The sequence below is a fragment of the Sphaerodactylus townsendi genome, linkage group LG03, assembly GCF_021028975.2.
Source record: "Sphaerodactylus townsendi isolate TG3544 linkage group LG03, MPM_Stown_v2.3, whole genome shotgun sequence".
Taxonomy (NCBI): Eukaryota; Metazoa; Chordata; class Lepidosauria; order Squamata; family Sphaerodactylidae; genus Sphaerodactylus; species Sphaerodactylus townsendi.
Genome location: NC_059427.1, coordinates 122,422,767 through 122,436,438, shown reverse-complemented (window position 1 = coordinate 122,436,438; position 13,672 = coordinate 122,422,767). Strand labels below are relative to the sequence as shown.

General features: G+C 45.0%; 3 protein-coding genes across 3 annotated transcripts in view; all 3 read left to right on the top strand.

Annotated features, from left to right (window-relative positions):
- Positions 1-371: 371 nt before the first annotated feature.
- On the top strand, positions 372-3,668 carry LOC125427857 (polycystin-1-like). The gene has a single exon (XM_048487413.1). It carries the CDS (start codon positions 372-374, stop codon positions 3,666-3,668), a length of 3,297 nt encoding a protein of 1,098 aa, XP_048343370.1.
- Positions 3,669-5,151: 1,483 nt separating this feature from the next.
- On the top strand, positions 5,152-12,244 carry LOC125427856 (polycystin-1-like). The gene is made up of 6 exons (XM_048487411.1): positions 5,152-5,261; positions 7,529-7,666; positions 9,359-9,641; positions 10,631-10,853; positions 11,779-11,938; positions 12,077-12,244. The coding sequence occupies exons 1-6, from the start codon at positions 5,181-5,183 to the stop codon at positions 12,242-12,244; spliced, it is 1,053 nt and encodes a 350-aa protein (XP_048343368.1). The 5' UTR covers positions 5,152-5,180.
- Positions 12,138-13,672, top strand: part of LOC125429249 (polycystin-1-like) — a 52,159-nt gene continuing 50,624 nt past the window's right edge. Inside the window, exon 1 of the mRNA XM_048490186.1 lies at positions 12,138-12,217. The gene's annotated coding sequence lies outside the window, so the exon portion shown is untranslated. The remainder of the gene's footprint in view (positions 12,218-13,672) is intronic.

Below are 13,672 nucleotides of genomic sequence, written 5' to 3'. Positions count from 1 at the left end.
TCATTCCTATAGGCATGGTGACTATACTGGTGGTGCCAACCTCCCCTTCAGTTAATGAGGTTACTTGTTTTGAGGCGTTGGTTTCTCCTTCCCCGTACGGTATCTTATATTTCTGGAATTTCAGCGATGGATCACCTCTACAAGAAGGACCAAATTCTACTGTGTACCATTCCTATAAAAAGCGTGGAATTTATAATGTGACATTGCGAGCCCATAACAATATTAGTGAAATTTCATCGACTGAATCTGTGTTGATCAGCGAAGAAATCCTGGGTCTGCATATAACATCTAGTGGACCTACTGAACTAGGTTCAGTCACAGTTGTCAATGCTACAGTAGTCTCTGGTGCAGATATCCACTGGTCTTTTGACATGGGGGATGGATGCATCTACATCAATCTGTCACGTGGCATTGTTTCTCACACTTTTGCTGCAGAAGGAGAATACATGGTAACTGTGACAGCTCACAGTGCTGCTGCCTCTAACTCTGTATCCACTATAGTTGAGGTTTATAAACTTCAGATTATCAGCATCCTGGCTGATAGCTGTCTTTCCACAGGGGAGCCATCTTTATTCCAGGCTGTTGTAACAGGGCCAGTAAAGCAAGTTCAGTTCTGCTGGGATTTCCAAGATGGTAGCCCCCCTTCCATCAAGCATGGAAATGTCACAGTTCTTCACTGCTACATGGCTGCTGGGAAATACCAGTTGAATCTAACAGCCCATGGCACAGTGAGTACTGTCTCTCATCAGCTTACCATTTGTGTGGAGGACAAAATCAGATCAGTTCAGTTATTGGCTCCAATGCCTGCCGTGGCTTTAGGAGAACCACTGTCCTTCTTGGCTGAAGTGGATCCTGTACCTGACCCCATGCACCAGTATAAGTACCATTGGGATTTTGGAATTGATGAAGACCCTGTGCTTTCTAGAACACCGGAAATTACCTTTGTGTACCTGGAAACTGGAGTGTACATGGTGACAGTGACTGTGTGGAACATGGTAAGCCGACAAAATGCCTCAGTGTCTGTTGTTGTTCAGAGAGCAGTTAGTACTATCTCCATTCATTCCAGTGGTGAAACTGGCATGTTTCTAGCTATAGGGATTGCCTATCTTTTTGAAGCTGAAATCAACTGGGATGCTACAGCTACATTTAAGTGGGACTTTGGAGATGCCTCACCTCAACAGGTAGGTCAGAGAGCCTCTCACACCTATCAGAAGGCTGGAGATGTTACCATTGTGGTTGTCGGTGAGAATCTGATCAGTCATAAAACAGCTACGCTTGCCATGGTGGTGCTGACTCTGGTTAAGAACTTGACTCTATATGTTGAGCATCCAGTGGGTGAGTCTGGACAGGAAGTCACATTCAGAGCTTCCTTAGCTGCTGGGGATCATGTCCGGTATTATTGGGCTGTTGGTGAAGCAAGTGAATTGCAAGAAGGGATAGCCACTTTCTCTTATATTTTCTCCACTGCTGGGATTTTTGTGGTGTTTGCCATGGTGGAGAATGCAGTGAGTATGGAGAAGGCTAATATAACCATTGAAGTCCAAGACACCATCCAAGGGGTGGTGATTCATAGTGAACATGTGGTACAGAACAAATATGTGGCCGTTGCTGAACCATTCTCACTCTTCAGTGAGGTTACTCATGGCTCCAATGTCACTTCCCAGTGGACTGTTTCACAAGGAAAGCAGCAGTTGTTTACTGCTGAAGAGCAGTTGCTCTCATTCTTCCCCAATACAACTGGCAATCTTTTAGTGGAGGTAAGAGTTGGGAATGCTCTGGGAGAATTTACCTCCAGTCTTACCCTAGAAGTCTTGGAGAGAGTCTCTGGTGTCAAAATTCATTCAACCACTGATAGGGTTGCAGTGGGGAAACCAGTGAATCTGAGTATCTCAGTGACTTCTGGGATAGATCTTCTTTACTTGTGGAGAATGGAAAAAGATGCACAGCCCCTGTTTACCACCTTCTCCTCCCTTTCCTATACTTATACCACTCTGGGGTCCAAACTGGTTTTTGTCACAGTCTCCAATGCTCTGGGATCCAGCAATGGCTCCAGAGAACTCAGAGTCCAAGAACCTGTTTTTGGCGCAAATTTCAGTTTGATAGGTGCCACGAGGCCCTTCTCCTTGAAATCAGGTGCCATTGCACAGCTTTTGGGTATGGTAGCCACAGGCTCTGACATTGCGTGGGAGTGGCAGCTGTGGAGGGAAGGAGAAGAGAAACTAACCTTCCATGAACAGAATATCTCATGTGAATTTGAACAGTTTGGAGACTACAAAGTGTTTCTGCGAGTCTGGAATGACATCAGTGAAAGTACAATCATGGATACAGTCTCTGTTCATGAACCTGTGGCTGGATTGGCTGTGACAGTGGACAAGCAGAACGTATGCACCAATGAGGAAGTTACTTTTCTTCTGCATGTGCTGCAAGGCACAAGCATGGCCTTTGCCCTCTGCATCCCTTCATTGGATATTTATGTAGAAAATCAGAGAGGGGTTTTCTGTTTGTCTTTTCCAGTGCCAGGCCATCACCAAGTGTTTGTGTCTGCTTACAACAGCATTAGCAATCAGACAGTTGCTATTCTGGTAACAGTCCTGGAAAAGGTGAAGGGGCTGCACCTCTTAAGTGACTGCCCATCGGTCCTGGAATCCAATAAAGAACTTACATTCAAAGCAACGGTGCAAAGTGGGGAGAGTATTACCTTCTCCTGGGCATTTCAACTTGATGGGCTTCCTGACTATAATGCCACAGGCCAGCAGGTTACTTACATACCCTCCGATGAAGGCAACTTGACCATTCTAATAGAGGCCAGCAACTCTTTCTGTGCAGACACTCTTACCATTATGAGGACCTTAGAGGCGCCAGTAAAGGCTGTTACTCTGTCCTGCAATGGAACAAGGGCTTTTGTCAATCAAACAGTATCATTTGATGTGATTGTTGTTGGCGGCAGCAATCTTCACACTGAATGGAAGTTTGGGGATTCGGTGAAGTCTCTTGCCGACTATAGAGATGGTAGAGTGTTTCACAAGTATAACCATGCTGGTGATTACTTGGTAGAAGTTAGAGTCTACAACCAAATCAGTTTTGTCCTGGCACAGACAAAAATAACTGTTCAGGAGCTGGGCTGCAAAAACCCCACTGTGAAGCTGGTGGATCCTCCCTCTGTGATCTCCAGGTCCTACCATAGCTATTTTGAGGCTGATGTGGACTTGAAAAACTGTATAGCCTACCGGGCCTTATATCAGTGGGAGATATTCCACAGTTCTACGTGTGATCATTTGTCCAGCACTAACCTAGTTTCATTACCTTACATAGATCGACTAACTCCACGCCTTGTGCTCCCAGCGCTCTCTTTGGATGTTGGTCCCTACTGCCTACGTTTCACTGTCTCTCTTGAGAACACTCCTTTGTTTCAGGTGGTTTCCAGTAACTTCACTGTAGTCTCCAGCAAGCTGGTTCCAGTCATCCAAGGGGGATCCTGGAGGAGCTGGACAGCTAAATTGGATCTGGTTTTAGATGGAAGCAAATCATACGACCCTGATATAGAAATGAGAAGAGACTCCTCTCTGGAATACCAGTGGAGCTGTGAACTGGAGGTAATAGAAGTTGAAAAGTCAACCATTACACATATAATTTTCATAGTTAAGGGAGTTGGTTACTGGGATGTATAACTCCAAAGAATGGAGTCCTTAAACATTTATATGATGTCTTGAAAGGTTGTTAACAGTACTATAGTTTGGCAAGTATGTGTGACTCCAATCTGGTCTAAGCATTTTCTCTAAGATTTCTTGTGACATCTGCTCTACTTTCCTTTTGCTATATTGTCATAAAGTAAACTGAAGTAGCAATTGCTGGCATAACTTTATAACCTGCTTTATCAGGAAGTGGATTGTGTCTGTGAATGCAATCTTCATTTCCCTTCTGTTCTTTGAAAGTTATTCTACTGGGAGAGTGTGCCCCTGTTTTCATATCTCATATCTAGATTTCAAAAAATTACAGGGGAATATCAAGGTTGTATTCACACATGTCATCCTAAATACTTTTCAGTCAGTCTACTATTAGTGGGCACATGTAAGAATAAAAAGGTGATTTAAAATAGTCTTATACCAGGTTTACATTTCAAATATTTAGTGAGCTTTGCAATGCACATATGGTTTTTGGTCTAAGCTTCTCTTTAAACTGCCCTTAGATAGTGGCCCTTTTCGCTCAAGCCCCTGAAAATGTTTTGTAAACATTTTCAAAACCTTCCATTTGTCTGCACTCAACCCCTCAAAAACGCTTCCTGGCTGCCATTTTGTGGTTGTTACGGGGTTCTTTTTACACATTTGTGCTGCGATTCTCTAGGGGTCATGCCTACCGTGTTTCCCCAAAAATAAGACAGGGTCTTATATTAATTTTTGTGTTAGGGGTTATTTTCAGGGGATGTCTTATTTTTTCCCATGATTTTGCGACCAGGTCAGCTGTGCCGGGGAATCTGTAACAAGGCCTTCTTTTTGAAGTAGAGCTTATATTTCAAGCATCCTCCAAAAATCCCCAAAAAATCATGCTAGGACTTATTTTTGGGATAGGTCTTGTTTTCAGGGTATGTAGCTACACAGACACAACTCCCCCAACCCCCTGAACCCCCAGAAAATGGTGTCAGTGAGGAAGTCTGGGGACTGCAAAGTGGCATGGGAAACATTTTAAAGAGATTGCACAGCAAGTTAAAACACTTTTACAAAAGAAACACTTCCAGAAAGCCATTTTTTTTAAAAAAAGAATTGATTGGGAACATCATGCAAATAAACCATTTCAAGGCAGGAAATAAAATATTTTGGTCTAAAAACTATGTGGAACTCCATGGAGGAAACATTTTATTTGGTTTGTGTGGGAAGAGCCAGTGTCATGTAGGATGGAGACTTTTACATTGGGGGTGATAAAGCTTGGGCACACGCCACATAAAAAGCGTTTTATCCTTAAAAAGCGTAAGATAAATCTAGTCTATGTTTTAGAATTTGCATGTTTTAAGAAGTCTTTAATAAGATATGACCAGTGTTCTTTGATTTACCACTGTTAGAGCAGAAACAGGCATCCTAAAGGGGCATTAATTAATTGTATCTCTGTCACAGGCACTTCATACGTCCACATTTCTGTGTGACTTTCCATCTCTGGTGGGCAGTGACAGAGTCATTGTCCCCCACTCTATGCTAAGTGCAGGGGTGTCTTATCGCTTCACCCTTACTGTGAAGAAGCCTGGAAAAAGTCCTGTCTCTGTGGCACAGATGGTGAGCTTGGCTTTACTACTACTGTTTACTCTCACACTTAGGTGTTCCAGAATTTTAAATCCTGTCTCTACGTCTTCAACTTAAAGTTGTTTTCAGTCTCAGCAGGGATGCGCTTCCATCTGTAGATCTCCCAGACCCCCTATCTCTACACTTAAAGACCATATCAGGATGCCAAGACCAGTGGTGGGATCCAAAAATTTTAGTAACAGGTTCCCATGGTGGTGGGATTCAAACAGTGGCGTAGCGCCAATGGGGCTGGGCGGGGCACGACGGGGGAGTGGCCGGGCATTCCGGGGGGCGGGGCATTAATAATTTCTCTGTTACTGTAAAAAACTCTTACTGTAAAAAAAGTTCCTAATTTCCAGCTGGTATCTTTCTGTTCATAATTAAACTCATTATAGCAAGTCCTATCGTCTACTGCCAACAGAAACAACTACTTCTCCTCTAATTGACTGCCTGTCAAATACTTAATACTTTCAAATACTTAATTTTGTTTCTAGAAATCAAAAGAAGGATACTTTCCTTAAACAAGGAACTGTACCATATTTCTAAAACATGTTTTTAAAACAGCCCAACAGGGAGAATTATCCCGTTTTCTACCTTCGCTAACCAGCCACATAGTAAACAACAGGACTTTATGATTTTTGGACCTAATGGAATTTCTAACGGAAAAGCAGACCCATTTAGTAACCCCCTCTCGGCACACACAAATAATTAGTAACCCACTCTCGGGAACTGGTGAGAACTTGCTGGATCCCACCTCTGGCCAAGACCCTTCTGCTCTCATCTCCAATTGCCACCTGCCAGCACTGTCTCTGTGCATTATGACAAAGCAAAAATAAAGCCCTTTCCTAAATCATAAGTCCCCTGAATCGATCTGGGACTGGAGCAAATAGCCATGTCTGGGTCAGGACATCAGGCCTACTCCTGTCACACAACTCTTCACTATGGTTTTAAAGAATTGCCTCCACCCCACACAGATGTCAGTGGCAGTTCTGGCTGTTGTGTGTCCATGGTTTGTTTAGCCTGGTAATTTTAGCAATTAAAATACTTCCTCTTTGGAGAGAGTGCAGTGCCTTGGTTCTATAACAACTTAGCTACGTGTTATGTTTTTCTCATGTCTTTCCTAGGTTCTAGCAATTATATGCACATAGCAAGTTCTATGCTGAGAACTTGCTCAGGCATGCAGAGTCAATTTGGAGTAGGACCATGGCATATAGGGGATGGGGGGTATAAACTTTCCCCTTGTGCCATTTCCTTACCTGAATTGGCCCAGGGGCACTTTTCCCCCCATTGGGAAAATGTATATTGATGGACGGCACATAAGTTTTTCATTGGAGCAAATAGCACCTTTCCATGAGAGGAAAATGGCTTACGCCCTTTCTCCCCTCATAACATCATCACAATCAGAGTCAGCTCCTTAATGCCTATGAATGGAGTTCCAAACATGGAATCCACAGTACAAGTTTGATCTGCAGGACCAGAGTGAGAGACACAATATGAGGAAGTAAGTCTTCTATTTATAAGCTGAAATTTGTGGATAAGATTGCACAGAGAGGGTCCAGCAAGGGAATTTGCTTCAGGTTTTTCAGCATCTTATATTTGTCAATGATGATTTTGTCCTCTCGCCATGATGGGCAGACCTCAGACTACACTTGTCCTTCAAGTAGAAGGCTGATAAATTTGGAAAAGTGTCAATGAGCTGCACTTGCGTTCCACTTGCTAATGTTGAGCAGACAATGGAAACTGAAATAACGCAGTCAGTTTTGTTTCTAGTCTTGCAACTGAATAGGCAGAGGCATACTGCCCAGGGGGACATATGGGATCAAATGTCCCTGGGCTGTGGCCATTTAGTCACATGGGGGGGAGCGGAAAATCACCCTCCACACCCCTCCTCCTTCCCCCTGGATCCATACACTGACTTCAAGACTTGTTGTAAAAAAAGGTGTTTGGTTGAGGTGGGGGAGGGAGGCCACCTATACAGGGGACAGGGGGATACTTAGATTTTGCACCAGGCTACATTTTCCCTAGATACTCCTCTGTGAACAGGACATGGGCGGGGGGGATTGGGAATTTGAGGAAATTTATCATTTTATGTTCTTGCCTGGATGTGTTTACCCTTTTGCCTTATCCTACAACAGCAGCACTGCTCTACTGAGCACCTTCTGCCTCTTTTGTGTGCCAATGTGTTGCTTCATTTGTATGCATTCCTGCAAAGTGTCTTATTTCTGTGAGGCTTTGATATGCCCTCTGATATTGGTCAGCAGGTATGGATTGACTCTAACCAGACCCTGCCAGTGACTCTGGAGTGCCGTTCCTGCAGTGCTTTGTCAAGCTACAAGGTCAGCAGGAGCGTCCACGTCACACTGTCTGGACAGTGCAACAGCTGTGACAACAGAACACAGGTGAGACAGCATGTTCTGAGTTCCAGGGATAGAAAGCAACCATGATTTAGCTGTTCTTGCCCTACACACAGGTCTCTTGTCATTTTGAAAACAGAGTTGTTCAGACAGTTTTTCAGTTTGTGTTTCTGCTTCAGTGCTCTTCTTTACTACATCTGAAGAATACCATTATTACTAACTACTTCCCTTTTTACTTTTGAGAGATTTATTGCTGTTTCTACTACTCCAAATCATGGAGTGGGGGAGAGAATATCAGCTCTACACACGTCCCCTTCTTCAGCAGTGTGTGGTCCAGGGAATTTTATTGCCTCTTTCATTTTTTTTTGGGGGGGGGGGGGTTATTTTTTTAAAAGAGGATACAATATTGATATAACAGTAATTAAAAAGCTTTTACTAAGCCACCAATCTCAAGACTATTGGGTGTTAAGCAGTAGCGAAGCTACAATGGGGACATCCGGGGACAATTGTCCCAGGCGCCCCCCTGTTAAGTCACATGGGGGAGAGGAAAATTGCTCCCCCAAACCCCACCCCTTCCCCCTTTTGCCCACCCCCACCACAACAGACTGCTCCTTCAGTCTGCAGAGCCAGCTGAAGGAGCAGTCTGTCAGGGTGGGGCGGAGCAGGGCGGGGGTGGGCCAAGGAGGGAAGGAGGCCCGGCCCTGCAGGCTGCCCAAGACCAGTAGGGTGCAGGAGGGTGGAGGCACAGCCTGGGCCCGGCAGAAGCCTTCTCCCCCCGGCATCCAAAAAGGCCAGCTGGGCCTACAGAGCCCGGCAGAAGCCTTCCCTCTCCCAGCAGATGCCTCCAGCCTCAGCTTTTTTTGTTTGTTTTTAAGCTGAGAAAGGAAACCTTTCTTGGCTTAAAAAAACAAACACGGAGGCTGCAGCGCCACTCTCTCTCTGAGAGGCTCACTCTCAGAGATAGAGGGGCGCTCCAGCCTCCTCTGCCCATGCATCCTGTGATCCATGTGCAGAGCAAGCTTGATGGGGCTGGGGCTGGGAGAGCTGGCTCTGCCCATGGATCACAGGATCCATGAACAGAGCCAGCTCTCCCAGCCCCAGCCCCCCCCCCCCCACTCCAGCAAGCTTGCTCTGCCCATGGGTCACAGGATCCACGGGCAAAGCCAGCTCTCCCAGCCCCCCCCCACCCCACCCCAGCAAGCTTGCTCTGCCCATGGGTCACAGGATCCATGGGCAGAACCAGCTCTCCCAGCCCCCACCCCATCCACAGCAAGCTTGTTCTGCCCATGGATCACGGGATTCATGGGTAGAGCAAGCTCTCCCAGTCCCCCCCAATCTCCTTTCAAATTACCTGGGGCAAAAAATTGTTTGGTCGTGGTGAGGGAGGGTGGTCGCCTATGGCCCGGGGGGGGGGGGGGGGGCTCAGATTTTGCCCCGGGCTCCATTTTTCCTAGCTACACCTCTGGTGTGATGGGATCTGTGCCTTTAAGAATGACTTGATGGGTGGAGTTAAGAGTACCAGAAAAAGCAGGACCAGGAGAGTGCTCAGCAGAAAAGATGCAGGGCAAGAAGTGAGTGCCTCCTTGCATGTAAACGGAGAAATGCAAGGAAATCCCATCATAAACCCACTGCGCAGTGAAGAGTCCCAAGGTAAGCATTCCATTCATAATGGGCCAGAGATGCAGTTCTGATATTATGACTAGTGCTTACTACAGACAGTCCATCTAATCCATGCAGTATGAATGGAGAGCTCAGAGTTCCAATGGCCAGATTCTGACTTTGGACAACGTGACCACTTCCACGGGGGACTCCAATCGTGATCTGGTGATTAGGCAGGGGATTCTGCAGGATGGAGTAAATTACACTTTCACAGTGTTGGCCATGCAGTTTGATGGACAGCTACAGGGATCGGCCAGCCTCACTCTCACTCCAAACAACCCACCCAGAGGAGGGGTCTGTATTCTAAGACCAGAAAACAACATCTATATCTTGGAGACACCCGTTAAATTTCAGTGCATGGGTAAGTAACTCAACAAATTCCACCATCACTCTTACTGAATATTGTGCTGCCCATGTGGAAAGGAAGGATGTATGTTGGGATAATAAAGGAATTTGGTGCTATAATTTGGTAATCAAAACTCAATTAGCTATTCTTTGAAAGAAATTCAAGCTTAGTTGTTGTGGAAGCTGCAAGTAGGTAAGCAAACACTGACTTTCATGGACTGAGAATATACAGCCCTTGGTTACCTGTGTCATTTGTAATGCCAAGCAACTATGTAAGAATAAAGGAAAAGGTACTAAAGATTTATGGAGGAGAAGTCGATCTATGGCTACCAATCTTGATCCTCCTTGATCTCAGATTGCAAATGCCTTAGCAGACCAGGTGCTCAGGAGCAGCAGCAGCAGCAGAAGGCCATTGCTTTCACATCCTGCACGTGAGCTCCCAAAGGCACCTGGTGGGCCACTGTGAGTAGCAGAGTGCTGGACTAGATGGACTCTGGTCTGATCCAGCAGGCTAGTTCTTATGTTCTTATGTAGTCCTGTGCAAGCACCAAGTCATTACTGACATATGGAGTGATGTCACATCGCCATGTTTATTAGGCAGACTATGTTAATGGGGGGGTGGGGAGGTTACCATTGCCTTCCTTAATAATCTACACTTTATATCCAGCAAGCTGGGTACTCATTTTACCATCTTCAGAAGGATGGAAGGCTGAGTCAACCTTGAGCTGGCTTCCTGAAACTGACTTCCATTGGAATTAAACTCAGGTCTTGAACAGAGCTTGGACTGCAGTAATGCAGCTTACCATTCTGTGGTGCAAGAAAAACCTGTTGGGTTGCACTGTATAAGACTTGTGTTTGATTGCTACATACTCAACTGTGATAAAAAGATATGTCAGAGTAGGAAAGAGAGGGGGCATGATCCATATACCCATATGACTGAACCTGAAGTCATGCATACAACTCACCACATATAACTTAGACCTTTTCCTTCCTTTGCTTTTCCAGGTTGGATGGATGAGGATAACAGCCCTGTGCAGCTGATCTATACCCTGACTGCTGAAATATGCTCTCCTCCCAGCAACCATTGCTGGCACTTCTGCCTGTATCGGGGGATCAAATCGTCCTTTAGGACCTTCCTGCCAGCAAGCAGTCTCACCAATCTCTCTAGCATCAATATCCTAGTTGAGCTAGAGGACTCACAGGGAGCAAAGATCCTGGCATTAAACCAGTAAATGGGGGATCTGTTTGGAATGGGCTGCATAGTAAATCTGTGCCATAGAGTTGCACCTTGTTTTTCCAGAGGCCATAGCTGATGAGAAGGCAGACAGTGCTGACTGAAAGCAACCCTTTCAATTGGAGAAATGGGAGATTAAACCTACAGTCATTTGTTTTGTTTACTTGGGATAGTTCTATTGACAGTGATACTGTTTGACAGTGATACCAATGCATTCGTTAGAGGAGGACTGTAGCAAATTTTCATTTTCCAGTTGTAGTTTTTAATGCCTCTAATGCAGAAGAAAGGGTACATTTGCAAAAGAAAACTCACACATAGTCCATTCCTAATTTTATTTTATTAAATTTATATCCCACCCGTTTCCAATTAGGGTCGGGCTCAGGTCAGTTCCTAACTTCAGTTAGTTGTATATAAATCCCCTTAATTTCAATACGTTTTTATTGAAGTATGTTTAGGACCCAAAGGGGTCGCGACCCACAGGTTGAGAACCGCTGTTCTAGGCTATAGTGAGTCTCCTTTTTGAGCTACAATCACATGCTTTAATCCCTATCACAACTGAAGTTGTTGCTTACTGGGCCCTTTTTTCTTGAACTAATGAGAAAATGTTCATTCATTTGAGAATCACTGTAAATTTTAACTGGAATTCAGATATGCTTATTTTGGAGCTCACTCATTCTTTGATATTGTAGACGTTTTAAAACAGATTTTATCATTTCATTTTTGGCTGTGTATGCAATGTGACTTTGCAGCAACCCTGGGAATATCAACTGCAATTCACAAATACTGTAGAACTGAAATCTTAATTCCGTTCCCAGTGTCATTTACTTGGAAGTAAACCCTGGTAATTTCATGAATTTAATTATGAATATTGGTTTTAAGACAAACCTAATTGCAAGAGAATGATTTTCTTTTCTTCCAGAACTTTGATGCTCACCATGCCTGATCTTCCACCACAGTTTAAGTCAGTAACCAGTTGGCTGAAGGAAAAGAGCAGATCAGAGCTGTGGGGTTTAATCCAACAAGGCAACCCACAGGAAGTGATGCCATACTCCTTGGCTATCATAAGTCTACTCAATAAAGTAAGAACTTGGTAGAAGAAAACTCCTTATATGTGTACACAGATTAACATTTATTATTATTGCTGGACAAGTATATTTCGTAGCATTTTTACAGAGAGAGAGATACATGCCTGTAGGGGTTTCTCCTGTCTTTTCCAGGATTTGGGAAATCAGGGTGATACAAAGGAGCTACGGGACCGGATCTCCATCCGCAGCAATGTCACTGCAGTCTTGGCCTCCCTGAATGTCTCCAGTGTGAAGGATGTTGATCAGCTTAGTGCAGCATTGCGAGCATGTGTGGTAGGTCTCTTTTTGTACTCTCAGTGACCTTGGAGGTCAGATAGAGGTTTTAGTACCTGAGGCAGAAGATCCAAATGTTTCCTCAGCAATGGATAACAAAAAATGCCAACAAAGTAATTGACAGCTAACTGGCCTGTAGTGTGGGTGTAAAGAGGCATAGCAAGTGGGGAAGCGCCCGGTGCACTGGTGCGTCCTCTGCCCCTGTCCCCCCCCAGAATGACCCCGCCATGCCCCCGTTGTGCCCCCAGAACGCCCTCACCACACCCCCACAGGGGTGAGCACCCAGTGCATCGCACCCCCCTCTCCTTGGAGCTACGCCTCTGTGTGTGTGTGTGCGCGTGCGCATGCGCGTGCGTGTGTTCAGTGCCATCAAGTCATTTCTGACTCATGGCAACCCTGTGAATCAATCTTCTCCATAAGAACATAACATAAGAACAAGCCAGCTGGATCAGACCAGAGTCCATCTAGTCCAGCTCTCTGCTACTCGCAGTGGCCCACCAGGTGCCTTTGGGAGCCCACTTGCAGGATGTGAAAGCAATGGCCTTCTGCGGTTGTTGCTCCCGAGCACCTGGTCTGTTAAGGCATTTGCAATCTCAGATCAAAGAGGATCAAGATTGGTAGCCATAAATTGACTTCTCCTCCATAAATCTGTCCAAGCCCTTTTTAAAGCTATCCAAGTTAGTGGCCATCACCACCTCCTGTGGCAGCATATTCCAAACACCAATCACACGTTGCGTGAAGAAGTGTTTCCTTTTATTAGTTCTAATTCTTCCCCCCAGCATTTTCAATGAATGCCCCCTGGTTCTAGTATTGTGAGAAAGAGAGAAAAATTTCTCTCTGTGTCAACATTTTCTACCCCATGCATAATTTTATAGACTTCAATCATATCCCCCCTCAGACGTCTCCTCTCCAAACTAAGGAGTCCCAAACGCTGCAGCCTCTCCTCATAGGGAAGGTGCTCCAGTCCCGCAATCATCCTTGTTGCCCTTCTCTGCACTTTTTCTATCTCCTCAATATCCTTTTTTTTGAGATGCGTGACCCATTGTGAACTGGACACAGTACTCAAGTCGCTTGGTGCAGCACCACTGCTTTATATAAGGGCATGACAATCTTTGCAGTTTTATTCTCAATTCCTTTCCTAATTATCCCCAGCATAGAGTTTGCCTTTTTCACAGCTGCCATGCATTGAGTTGACATTCCCATGGAACTATCAACTAAGACGCCCAAATCCCTTTCCTGGTCTGTGACTGATAGCACTGACCCTTGTAGCTTGTATGTGAAGTTTGGATTTTTTGCCCCTATGTGCATCACTTTGCATTTTGCTACATTGAACTGCATTTGCCATTTCTTAGCCCACTCACCTAAAAACATTCTAAATAACATTCTATCATTCTAAATAACATTCTATCATCAACAGTCTCCCATCCCCTCTCCCCCCCGCCCCCGGTAAACCTT

Coding starts and splice junctions, on each gene's coding strand:
- LOC125427857 (XM_048487413.1), top strand. CDS start 372: ATGGGGGATGGATGCATCTACATCAATCTGTCACGTGGCATTGTTTCT.
- LOC125427856 (XM_048487411.1), top strand. CDS start 5,181: ATGCTAAGTGCAGGGGTGTCTTATCGCTTCACCCTTACTGTGAAGAAG. Junction 7,667..9,358: donor GCTGTGACAACAGAACACAG/GTGAGACAGCAT, acceptor TAATCCATGCAG/TATGAATGGAGAGCTCAGAG. Junction 10,854..11,778: donor AAGATCCTGGCATTAAACCA/GTAAATGGGGGA, acceptor CTTTTCTTCCAG/AACTTTGATGCTCACCATGC.